Source organism: Cyprinus carpio, chromosome A1, assembly GCF_018340385.1.
Source record: "Cyprinus carpio isolate SPL01 chromosome A1, ASM1834038v1, whole genome shotgun sequence".
Taxonomy (NCBI): Eukaryota; Metazoa; Chordata; class Actinopteri; order Cypriniformes; family Cyprinidae; genus Cyprinus; species Cyprinus carpio.
The window spans coordinates 23,912,432-23,925,326 of NC_056572.1; the positions used below are offsets into that span (position 1 = coordinate 23,912,432).

The 12,895-nt window shown below is 35.6% G+C and overlaps 1 protein-coding gene across 2 annotated transcripts in view; it reads right to left on the minus strand.

Moving 5' to 3' along the window:
* LOC109078453 (glycine receptor subunit alpha-3-like) overlaps window positions 1–12,895 on the minus strand; it is a 61,240-nt gene that overhangs the window by 37,994 nt on the left and 10,351 nt on the right. For both annotated transcript variants that reach the window (XM_042758472.1, XM_042758465.1), the window contains exons 2-3: window positions 2,058–2,188; window positions 973–1,040 (exon numbers count right to left, since the gene is read on the minus strand). In XM_042758472.1, the coding sequence (XP_042614406.1) occupies window positions 973–1,040; window positions 2,058–2,188 (199 nt within the window). The remainder of the gene's footprint in view (window positions 1–972; window positions 1,041–2,057; window positions 2,189–12,895) is intronic.

The window sequence follows — 12,895 nt, forward strand, 5'->3', positions numbered from 1 at the left end:
TTTTTTTTTTTATTATAATGGACACTCATGTCATTGGCCTATTAACAGTGGTGTATGGTGGTGAGTGGGGAAGCCCTCCATATGACTGGATCTATGATTGACTTCAGAGAAGCATACTACTGTAACTTTTTTTTAATGATGTAACTAAAGATTCAGAGTGAAATAATTCACATAGCTTACAACAACTTCTTTTTAGCAAATGTGAAGGCAAAATAACATTTTAGGGTATTGAAAGCTCAGTTAATTGCCGACTTTAAGGCTGAGATGAAAGATTAAATGGGTCTAAAGGGGTCCAAAGGGCCTAAAGCCCTCCCAAGTTTGTCTCATAAAATTACTTCCTAGGAGACTGGAGACAGAAGCAAGTTTTCACCCCTTATGAATTTCAGCCAGTGGACACTTCTTAACAGTGTCCTTGTCGCAGGTATGCTATGGTGCAGGAACACTGAGCAAGGAACAAGGAGACCAGGAGTACAGACCATGGAATTTCATTATCTTCACATAGGGAATCACACATAGCACAGGGTGTAGACACAAACAATACCGGACACTGGACTAAACACAGAGAACACTATTTATACACATGACAGGAGGAGGGGATGACGAGACACACCTGGGAGCAATGGGAACCACATAGGAAACACCTGGGACAAATTAACTGAAACACGGGAGACAGAAACTGGGTCATAGAGCACAATACACAGGACAGAGTCTGACAGCCCTACAGTCTTTCTCACAATCTGGATTTAGATGTAATGCATCCATCAAGCAGAAACATTCCATCCATTCAAAACACACACTTTTGAATATGTGCTATATGTTTCCATTAAGCCTGAACTGTGAATTTTAATGACAGACTATTAGTGCAACACAGTGTTTTGATTTTTCATTGCTATGATTTATATTGAGCAAACACTGCCATGGGGCATTTGTGCATGAAAATGCACGCATCATTGCCAGATAGGGAATACATACCATAGTTGTCTCTGCAATGGAGCCAAAACTGTTAATGAATATGTTGCATGTTACATTCACAGGCGGACCTGTGGAAAGAAGAGCGAAATCAGTCGTAATACAGTAAAGTCTCTACAAAGATACTTTCTATTTGACTCACTGGTTAATCATTATATATGTGTGAGTATTTATAGACTATTTAAAACTTGTCTGCTTTAATATACCGTAACCATTAATGCATCTGTTTTTCATTTTCTTATTAAATAATGTTATCCATAGTTTCATCTCATTTGCATATTTGTATGATTTTTTTCTTTTAATTTTAGATCAATAAATACATAAATAAATAAATAATACTTTTAAATTAAGATATCAGTAAAATGTTTGCTTTGTTGAAATCACATGAAAATTAAGTTATGATCAAGAATAAACAAGGCATAATTCAGTAATGGAAGGAAAGGGAATTTTGGGTAATTTGATCTGCTTCACTCGTTACTTAACTATTTCCTTTTTACTTACAATATTGACCTATGCAATTAACTAAGAACCTAAATTAATTGCTTTATTATACATCTGCTTGTATCATTATACAACCTAAGCCAGGTTCCGGTCATTCAGAACTGCCCCTCTTTTTTTTCTTTCTTTCTTTTTTGTAGCTTTTCAAACTTTACTTAACATTTATGAATTAGTGGCTTCTGTAAATGAGCTTCTGAAGAAAAGTCTTTTGCCAGCTTAATAATTTATGAAAGCTCAGGCTGATTTATAGTTTGAGATGGTTTGGGTTCAGGGCCACTCTGTAAAAGCATAATGAATTAATGTTCTCAGGGTTATAGCAGAACATCTAGAGGAAACTGGAAATAGGAGATGTGTTGCATTATTACATAATAATTTAATAGAATAAAACAGAATAGAGTCACATCTACATTAACTTTGTACTATATAAAATATGAATCTTGTAGACACCAATGATCACTGTAACTAATGGTTTTAAAGACATCAAATCAAAAACAAGAAGTGAAGGTAAATGACCAATAAAGACAGCACAATATATTACTTTCAAGGAGAAACAGAGTAAATAATAATAAGAAAGTGCTTGTTTGTACTACCTTTAAAGTTGGGCCTAATTCTGGCATCATAACCTGAGGTTCTTCCCATGAGCTTGTCAAGGAAGTCAGAGGGTGATGACATGGATGCTGTTCCTCTTTGAGGGTTTTCTAGCTTTTTTGATGCTACCAAACTGAGAAATAGAGAGAGAGAGAGAGAGAGAGAGAGAGAGAGAGAGAGATAAAAAAGGGGGTAGATTTTAGCAAATCAGCCACGACAGTCACCAAGGCTACAAATGTAAGAGGCTATACTAATTTCATCTGACATCAAATATTCAGGTTTTCCATTTGGGGCATTAGACAAGATTGTATAATATGCAGCTTTTGTTCACTCCAACATATTAAGAATAGACATATAGTTAGCTCTGTACATTCAGATTGGAAACAGATGCCCATGCATGAGATTTATTGAGTTGCATTAATGCTACCACTGTAATACCCATCAGAAGAGACAGAGATATTATAAAAGTAGTATATTGCATAACAATAACAATATCATTCAGTGTTATTTTCATTTTGAAATGTTATATACTTCTCTATGCTGACCTATTGCAAATGATCATACATGGCTAAAATACAACATAACAGTTGGTGTGCAAGTAATGCTGTTGAACTCTGTAGAGAAAACTTTATATTGTGACACACAAAGGTAAACTGTGCTGCCTTATTTCCTTTTAGTAATGACTGAAAGACAATAATTTTGTTAGGCATTATTTCTCTTGATAAGGGGTAAAAGGAAGTTATGTTGGCAGGAGCAGATAAGGGATAATTTATGTCTTGATTATTAGCCCAGTGTTGAGAGGTGCTATTCTTTGTGCTTGGCGTTTATATGTATATGTTGGATTTTTGCTGTTGCACCCCTGTGTTACTCAGAAAGAAGTTCACATAAGGCTTGCAGTGATAGTCCAGGATTAGGTCTAAGGAAACTACATACAAATTCTTGCCAGTGAATCTCATTTTAAATAGGCTGTGGGAAGGACACTTCATTGATCTGTTTGGTTTAATGAAAAAACATGATATATTTTCAGGATTTTGTGGACTTGACATTTCATAGAATGTTTTTTTTTTTTTTTTTCGTCTTAATTAATCAGGAGCGAGGTACTCACAGAGGAGGGGGAGAACGCTGTGGACAAATATCCATTGAAAAGCATCCAAGATTTTTAACATTTGAACCTCATTCTTTATGATTGTAGATAGTTGCATAAGGATAAAACATACAATCACAAAGAAATACTTGTTGTAATGTTTTATTTTTGTATTTTTATGTATTTTGAAAGAGTACACAGTACACAGTACATCTAAGGTTGCAAGGTAAGCAAAGAATATATTTGCCACATATATGCCCCTTTTAATCATTAACTTAGCCATATTGAATTTATGGACAGAGTGCTGAAAGAACATGACAATGACAAGGATCCATTGCGTAAAATTTCTCTAAATGTTAAATGTATTATGTTGTTGCAAAGCACTGAGCCATATTCCTGCTACTCCTTGAACTCTTTCATATCCAGTGTATGCCTACCCAGTCAGTTATACTTGGATAATTACCCAGGATTTATTAGCCAGGTGTTGTCCCAATAGTTATCACTTATCATAAATGAGGACACTGACAATCTGACACATACTGTACCACCGGCCACTTTTTGCAGTGTGCAGAAGTCAAAATTTTAATGAGGAAAATAAACAATAACATATGTCTGCATATTTGTAATGTCATTGTAATTTAGAATATAGCAATAAAAAAAAAGAAAAAAAAAAATGAAATGTTATTCATTAAATTCAATGTGGTAAAATAAATGTAAAAAAAAAATCTGACTGAAATAAAATTCTAAAATGTAATTTAAAATATTGTTAATAAAAATGTATAAATAAATATTTCAAATATAATTGTAAAAATTAATAGAACACATATACCATTTGTACATTTATCATTTACTGTACTTCTGTTTAGTGTGTGGGCGTTAACATAAAGCCAGTGCACTGAACTGAGCATGGACATTGATCTGGCTTTATACAGTCTAATCAGTGACATTTCAGCATGTTGTGTATCATGTAATGTGACAAGATTGTATCTACAGAAATGCTTCTTTCTGGCTATACTGAAGCACTCATTACGTTTCTGATGAGCATAGGTCAGAGGTCAGGCAGTAAGATTAGGATTAAAAGCATGTGACAAGTGTACTGACACTTGCTGCAAAATCATCTTGTGAGACGAGCACAGAAAAACCCACACATATCCACACATTCACAACTCTGAGGCTGCTTTGCTCAGCGCGGACCAGCTTTGCTCACCACTTTTGACACTGACATTCCTCTGAACGCTCTGTTGCCAGTTATTCTCTGCTGGTTTCCTCTTTCTCATTTTTCTATGGCTTTGAGTTCTGTTGTTTCAAAGCTCTGAGACTAAGTAAAACTTGATCATTTTAGAACAAAGCAGTGAATGAATGAAACTTGAGGAGAGCTCCAGTGTTTATTTGGCTGGAACAGCATAGAGGATGAAGATTTGCTCTCTACCTTTATTTCAATTCCAACTGCAGAGAATAATCATAGTCTGCAGTCAACAAGGAAGACCACCCTTGACATCTCTCCACATCTGGGGTCAAAATACTGGATTTTGTTTAACAGTTTTCTATTTGCACTCCATTAAATAAGGATTATTCAGTCCATTTGATACTTTAATAATGTAGTTTGTTTACTTGTCTGATTCTCAGTAGAGAAGCGAATTATAAAAAGACATGAGTAGAAAGCCTGTGACACTTTAAAATAAGGTTGTGGATTATATCCAAAACTAAAGGCCATGACACATCAAATCAAAGAAAGCTTCCTTTATTGTTCATAGAAGCTGAACGACAAAGTCAAAGAAGGCACATACAGAAGGCTCTTCTAATTGTACATCTGGGAATTCCAATAAGCAAATATTTTTGTCTGGAATGAAGAAAGTGTAGACTAACTGATCAACATGATTCATATTCAGAATGGTAAGCAAGCACCGCTTTGTTTACGGTTTGTGGTTCTAGTTCTGTCCTAGTTCTGGTTTTCCCTTTTTGAATGACAAATACAGGTTACTGCCACCTGCTGGTATAGAAAGTTATTTACACTTATTTAGCTGCAGAACCTCCATGCTAGTTGGCTATGTCTTTGCGGTGAGTTCAAGCGCAACGTTTTGGCCTAACACAGTCTGCTTTCATTGCCACTAGTTCTTTGATGTCAGCTTGGTGTGGAATGGCCTTAACCAACACTGATGTTGCTTCTGAAACTGACAGCAACTTCTGCATTTGTGTAAAAGCCTCTGGCTATGATCATTGTGTCTTGGTGGTGGGCCTTCCTGACTATGCGGAATTGTGAGCAAATTCTCTCTCTCTCTCTCTCTCTCTCTCTCTCTCTCTCTCTCTCTCTCTCTCTCTCTCTCTCTCTCTCTCTCTCAGCTTGAAACCCTGGTCTAGGCAGAATCACCCCAACCAGAGAAAGCCATCAGCCATGGATTTACTCTTGAACCCCTGGAAGGAGTAACCTCTGGGTCCAAGTGTCTAACTGGTTTCCAGCAGTCTTAGATATATTGTCCTTGACTCATCCCATTTCCACCAATACCAAAGGAGAACTTGAGACAGTTACCATGGAAACCACAGGCCAATGAAGCATCAATGGTGGTCAACAGAGCGAGGCAGTCACAGAGGATGCTCATGCTGAAGCCGATCGAAGGGGATTGAGGATATGGCATGAATGTGCATGTGTGGAGACAGAAGGGAGAATACAGACATCCGTAGGTTGTATTCTACCTCAGTGCACTGACAAATCAGTGACAGAAATAACATATGGTAAAGTTAACTAACAGTTCACACACACACACACACACACACACAACCTGCCTCTATGTTGTCTTCTGTTGTATATATTTAAGATTGAAGTGAAGAAACAACTTTGCAGCCTGAAATGAAGATGGACACAGCTTTTGTTTTATCTGGTTGTATTTACTCAGTGCATCTTATAACACTGAAGTGAAAGATATAACACCAACATGTCAAAAAAACAAAAAAACAACAACAAAAAAACAGCCTCACTGAGTTGGAAAAAGGATTACCCCCCTCCTAAAAATCTAAAAATCACTTGTAAACTCAATAAGGTGTAGCTAATCACCTTCTCAATGATACACAAAGCCATTTGACTTTCAACTGTGATCAGCTGTGGTCATTTTGGCTGCATTTACACTGCAAGTCTTAATGCAAAGATCCAATCTTTTGACCTTTTTGAATTCCCACCCAAAAGGATTGTCTGCACTTATCGCTTTACTATGCACTGGTAGACCCTCGGGTTTTGAATGGCCATGCTATTAAAATTATTTATATAATTCACGTTGAGTGGCCATTATTATTTGCCAGCATGGACAATTGATGTCATGGATTTTTTGCAGCTCAAAATCTGACTGAACGGATAAGTAACGTAAAATAATGGTAATTTTTAGTTGTTAGGCTATTTTATCTACACCTCGTTAGAAGTAGAATTCTTTAGTGAAATATAAGATGATATTTATTGAAATTAATTCAAATTAATTAACGAGAGAGATAGATTAAAGGCGCGAGTGTGAAGCTTGCAAACCAGTGAAGCTTGTTGGTTTAATTACAAAAACTGCTAAGTTATCACCTCATTGCTGAGAAATATAATGTAACTTTTAGCCAGGGGTGTCGGACTGGGGGTAAAACCAGTACTGATTACCAGGGCCCCAAAGGAAGAGAGGGCCCTTGAAAAGTCTGGAATATATTTTATTTTACCTGAATATTTTCATTGGGGGGGGGGGGGGGCCCATCAGGACTGCCTATACATAGGGCCTGGGATCTTGTGCAACGCCCCTGCTTTTAGCTGTTGTATTTATAAAATTCACGAGGCAGGGGTTGAAAACCAGCTACTGAATGTACAATTTCTTACCTATATAAAGATTCCATACTAATAAAATGTGAGCGCATACAGCACACCAGCATTAAAACACAATCTTTATGGTCAAATGTGTCGCCTTTGCATCGGAAGTTCTGCAGGGAATCAGATGTGTGTTTAGATGTAGGTCAGATGTCCATATATTGGATATGTATCTGATTTAAAACAACATATGGAAGTGGCTCAGATAGGATGCGAAAAAAAAAAAAATCGGATCTTGTGCAGATTTTTGTGTTTATACGTGTGTAACAAATTCTGATGTGTGAAAAATCAGATTTTTTGTGCCAGCGTCACTTGAAACTGGTTGAAAGAGCCACTCCACGTGGTGAGTGTGGTCAACACAGACGTGATCACAAGTAGGTAAGAAGAAACAGGTAAGAGTCCCTTGTTGCAACCTTGAGACCAGACACTGACACTGAGGAATGTGAGTGCTTTATACTGTAGGTGTGTTGGTTAGCAGCAACAGGTGTGGGTGATTAAAAGGCTGGCGACTGGGAACGTGCTGAATCCCTGACACCAAGAGGCCTACAGCAACTCTTAAGCAGTTGCAAGAATTTATGACAAAGAGTAGTCATTGTGTGCATGTGACAACAATATCACAAATTCTCCACAAATGTGGCTTGTATGGGAAGGTCGCAAGAAAAAAAGCCACTTCTCGAGAAAGGCCGCATGCAGTCACGACGGAGCTTTGCCAAAACGCACCTTGAAGTTTCTAAAGGCATATGAGACTAAAATTGAATTATTTGGCCTCAACACCAAACCATATGTCTGGCGGAAATCCAATACAGCTCAACATTCAAATAACAGCATTCCTACAGTAACGCATGGAGGAGGTCTATATATCCTGTGATGGGGTGTTTAACTGAACTTAGCAGTTCTGCTGCAGAGTGGGCAAATATTGCAAAGTCTAGATGTGCAAAGTTAGTAGAGACGTATCCCAACAGACTAAAGGCTGTAATTAAAGCAAAAGGTGGTTCAACAAAATCTGAGAGTGATGGCAATGTTTATGTACAGGCCATTTGTAGTCATGTGACTTTCTACTGTAGTACTTGCATTATTATTGTTTATCAGTACATTTTAAGATTAAAAGCTAAAACCTGTACTGTTAATTTATGACTTAAAAAAAAAAACAATAGCTACAACTGGGAAAAATTCACCATAACAAAATGTTGTGACAATAATTCTGCAGTACTGCATGGCACATTGGGGCCTGTATATTTTATAACTGTATATTTATTTAAATTATATAATGTTTATATACCAGTCTACCTGCAAGGATTACTGGTGGCCCCAGATTTTGGCCATTGTAACTTTCTTTTTTTTATTTTTCATAAATTTAATAGAATATTTTTATAGTGTAAATTTGACTGTATGTGAGGATGTTGTTTTCATTGATGACATCATTGACATCAAACTCTCACTAAGGATAAGCCCAGTGGCTAATGTCATAGTTATATTAGAATATGACAGACTTTTTAATGAATGGTTATAAAAGAAAAACAAAGGAATAAAAGAAATTTTCTGAATGACAGACAAGTTGAGAGGACATGGCAGTACTTCAGACAGATTGGGAGAAGAAGGGGAAGGCAGTGGATATTTGAAGAGATGGAAAGAATGAAAGAAACAGATGAAGGAGCATATCAGCAATAGATAGAAACAGGATGGCTTAGACAATTAACTGAAAACATCAGTTCACAGTTCAGTCAGTATAAAAGAAGAGTTATAGCTTCACCTTTAAGGTGTGACAGCTCTGACTTAATCAAAAGCACTTACAGTACAATTCACACACGGTTCACTTCATACTCAGTCCCAGGCAAGAATAAATGCCAGCAGACACCTTATGCTCAAATTCACATGAAACATTTATCCACATAGACTGTATCTGAAATATGTCAGTTGCTTATTGATAATCTCTTTAATACTCTAATATTGTTCAATTACTGTACACAAATTACTGCAGAATGATAAAATTGCTTTCATTTGCCACACACATTTATCATAGTTTGTGCTATGCTTATTCACTGACACAACACACATTCATCTATACTTGAATATTAGTTATAGACAAATACATTTATACAGTATATGTGTCTAATTATGTTTATGTACAGTACCATTTAATTGTTATTATTTTTAAAAGAAGTCTCTTATGCTTACCAGAGTTACATTTATTTCATTAAAAATTCATGAGAAACTGAAATATTAAAACAGTGATATTAATCAGTGATGATATAATAATCAGTAATACTATTTTTGTGTGAACCATGATATGTGATTTTTCCAAGATTCTTTCATGAATAGATAGTTTAAAAGAACAACATTTATTTTAACAAAATCAATTTCTTTACCGTAACTACCTTACCACATTAAGTAAATGCATCATTACCTAATAATAATAAGTGTGTGTGTGTGTGTGTGTGTGTGTGTGTGTGTGTGTGTGTGTGTGTGTGTGTGTGTGTGTGTGTGTGTGTGTGTGTGTGTGTGTGTGTGTGTGTGTGTGTGTGTATGATTAATTTATAAACTTTAATTTTCATTTCCATCAGCTGATTTAGCTTTAGAGCAACTTGCATCACAATAACTATAAAACCAGCTGATAACTATTTACTATTTATAACTATTTAATCAGCTACTTCCTTTATTTCAGATCACCATGCATCACAGTAACTATACAACTATTTGCAGCATATCTTCCATCTCATTATGCCTAGCATGTCTTTGAAATGCATCCAGTTATTATGAGGAGAGTATAGCTGCAGTTTTGTTGTCACCCCCTGTAGGCTTCAGTCTCATTGGGTTGTCATTGCTGTGGGACAAACAACCCTCTCCCCCACCCCTCGTCTGCCTCCCTTAACGTGAATCCACAGCTAAACTGCTGGATCGGTGTGACCTGTCCTGTCAGCATGGTGCTTGCTGTGTTGTCTTGCTCTGCTAATGCGAGGAGGCTGGACACAATTTGGGTCCTTTTTTTTTCTAGTGGTTCACCTTCTCTGAATGTTGCCCATTGTCATTAGTGTTGTGTACTGTGCAAGATGCTGATAGAACTCGTGTTGTTTAGCTCATGGGCATAGACTGGCCATCAGCCTGGGGTGTGCTGGTGTAGTTATTGTGTCTTTCCTGGTTAAGGTGCTAGTTATTTTTTTTTAATGCCAATGTGTAATGGAGTTAATGTGTACAGGAATATGTTGCCACCCTATCCCACACAATTTCACACTGTAATGGTAAGCTTTGGTTTGTCATTAGCATTGATGGATAAGTATTACTGTGACAGCTGCTATTCATCTACATATAAATCCAGTGGCATCAGCCAGCTGAAATAATAATTCTCTCATATAGTGATACCACTGACTGATTCCAAACCGTAGAGTCAAAAAGAGCACAATTAATAAATGAATAATTACAATATTTATTATATTTATTTATAAAATAAATAACTAATTAACAGGGATGTGATTTTTCTGTTTTTAAACTGATTTCTGCATTTTCCGACCTGTGAAATATGTCATTGAAAATTGAAAATGAAACATGGCAACACAACCATGTTCCCAAATTTGTAATAAGAATAGTTTATATGCCTGTTTTCAACAAAAGAGAAGGCCTTTAAGGCCTCCCTGTGGTTTTCCTCCAAAATAAAAGTTCTAGAAAAAGAAGTCATACATATTAGTATTGTAATTTTACTGTTGTTCTGTAAAATTATTATTTTAATTATTATTTGTTTAATTACATACTCATTTTTTTATTGTATAGAACAATATTATGAATATATTTATTTATTGATCGGTTCATTTTTTTATAATTTAAATAAAAGTTATTATTATTATTATTATTATTAGTAGTAGTAGTAGTAGTAGTAGTAGTAGTAGTAGTAGTATTAGTATTAGTATTATTAACACGTTTATTAACAGGTTCACAAAAAAAAAGACTGCTATTATGTGGGCAGCTATACAACCAAGAGAGTGTGCAACCAGGTGCATGCACTATAAATGAACAAAATATGTGAGATTTTATTTTCCCTACAGAACACAAAACAAAAAGGCTTATCAGTTCTGTCTGCAATCTATGTCAGTGCTTTGGGGGTGATATAATATATTGTGTATTTGTATTGGTTTTCTGATGGCTCCTGCTAGGAACACTCTCATTGTGAGTGACTGAAAGGCTTTGTCCATTCTGTATCAAATAGACTAATTTCTTGCTTTAGAAAGTCACATTTAAAGTGTAAAATATGAATTTAGGCAACTCTTTGATTCAGAGGGATTTACACATGAGAAATGGTGCAAAATAATCCATCCAACATTACACTTTTACGGAAAAGCAGAAACACCTAGTCTGTCATTTGTAACTGATTTCCTTTGAGAATTTCCTTAGAGATACAGTACAAGCGCTCTGCTTTGTTGACTGATTAGTTGACATTTTTGGTAAATTGGATCAAGATTGGAAGCTATCAGAGACCCTCTCCTCCCCCATTGCTGTTTAATCTTAAGCTTGCACAACCTTGCCAAAATAATCAAAACGGTGTGCTTATGTGTGTCTGTGTGGTCAACCACAAAATTGGTAGAAAAGATAACTGCTGTTTGGGTGAAATGGAGGCATGGAGGCAATGGTTCATCTCAACAGTCATTTTGTCATTATAGCTTATCAAAATTAAAATTCTAGCAAACGCAAACAAGAAACCTTCTAGAAATGCTTGAGGTCAGCATAGCTCCCAATAGTAACAGTCACGTTAAGCACAATCACAGTGTTACCAGTGCTGGTGTGCTAGCAAAACGCTCAACAAAGGAGATATAGAAAAGGGTACTTTTAGTGATCCACAGGAGAACAGGGGTACAGCCAAACACAGATCATCGTTGCATTCAACGTAGTCAAACGATAAACAATAAACAATAGCGGACAAACTGGAACTAAACAGACAGGGTTTTAAACACAAGGAAAGTAATCAGAAGAATGGAAACAGGTGGGGAGTAATCAATTAACAAAACGAGGAACCGAACATGACCAAATAAGGAGAACTCAAAAGGAACAGAAGTCCATAGTTGTAACACACAGTGGTCTTTCTCAGCTGTATTCATAAGAAGACAGATTATTTTACAATGGCTGTTCCTGCATATAAAATGAGAATTTTTTTTTTCTCCTTGCCATATATTGCATTCATCTAACTGTAAGCTAGATGAAAACTTGAAACAGAAATGCAACCTTGCTCCTTATTTAAAACCATTACAAAATCTTTTCAATTTAAGACTGAAGATACTGTATGATGGCCTGAGGGTTTCCAGCAGTAATTGGAGCAGATGAAAGTTCAAACGAATATCCAAAGCCATTATTTCTAAAATTAAAAACACTTCTGGTTTGTTCAGCTATGATTGTACTAATTTCTGTACTCAATTCAGACCCAAGTCTATTTCTATTCTCTTGTGTTATACACTACTGTTCAAATGTTTGGGGTTGGTAAGATTTGAAAGAAGTCTCCTATGCTCACCAGGACTACATTTATTTAAAAATACAGTAATATTATGAAATATTATGTAATATTATGAAAAATATTACAATTTAAAATAAGTGTTTTCCATTGTAATATGTAATTTATTCCTGTGTGGTGCAAAGCTGAATTTTCAACAGTCTTGAATTACTTCAGTCTTCCGTGTCACATGATCCTTCAGAAATCATTGTAATATGTTGATTTGCTGCTCAAGAAACATTTCGTATATTATACTTATTATTTTTATTATTATCAATGATGTGTAAACAGTTATGCTGCTTGATACTGTATTTCTGATATTTTCAGTGTTTTATTTATTTATTTATGATGAATGGAAATTTCAGAATAACAGTATTTAAAAATATAACCATTTAACCAAAAATATAAACATTTGTACCATTAAAAATGTATTTACTGTCACTTTTGATCAATTTAATGTATCCTT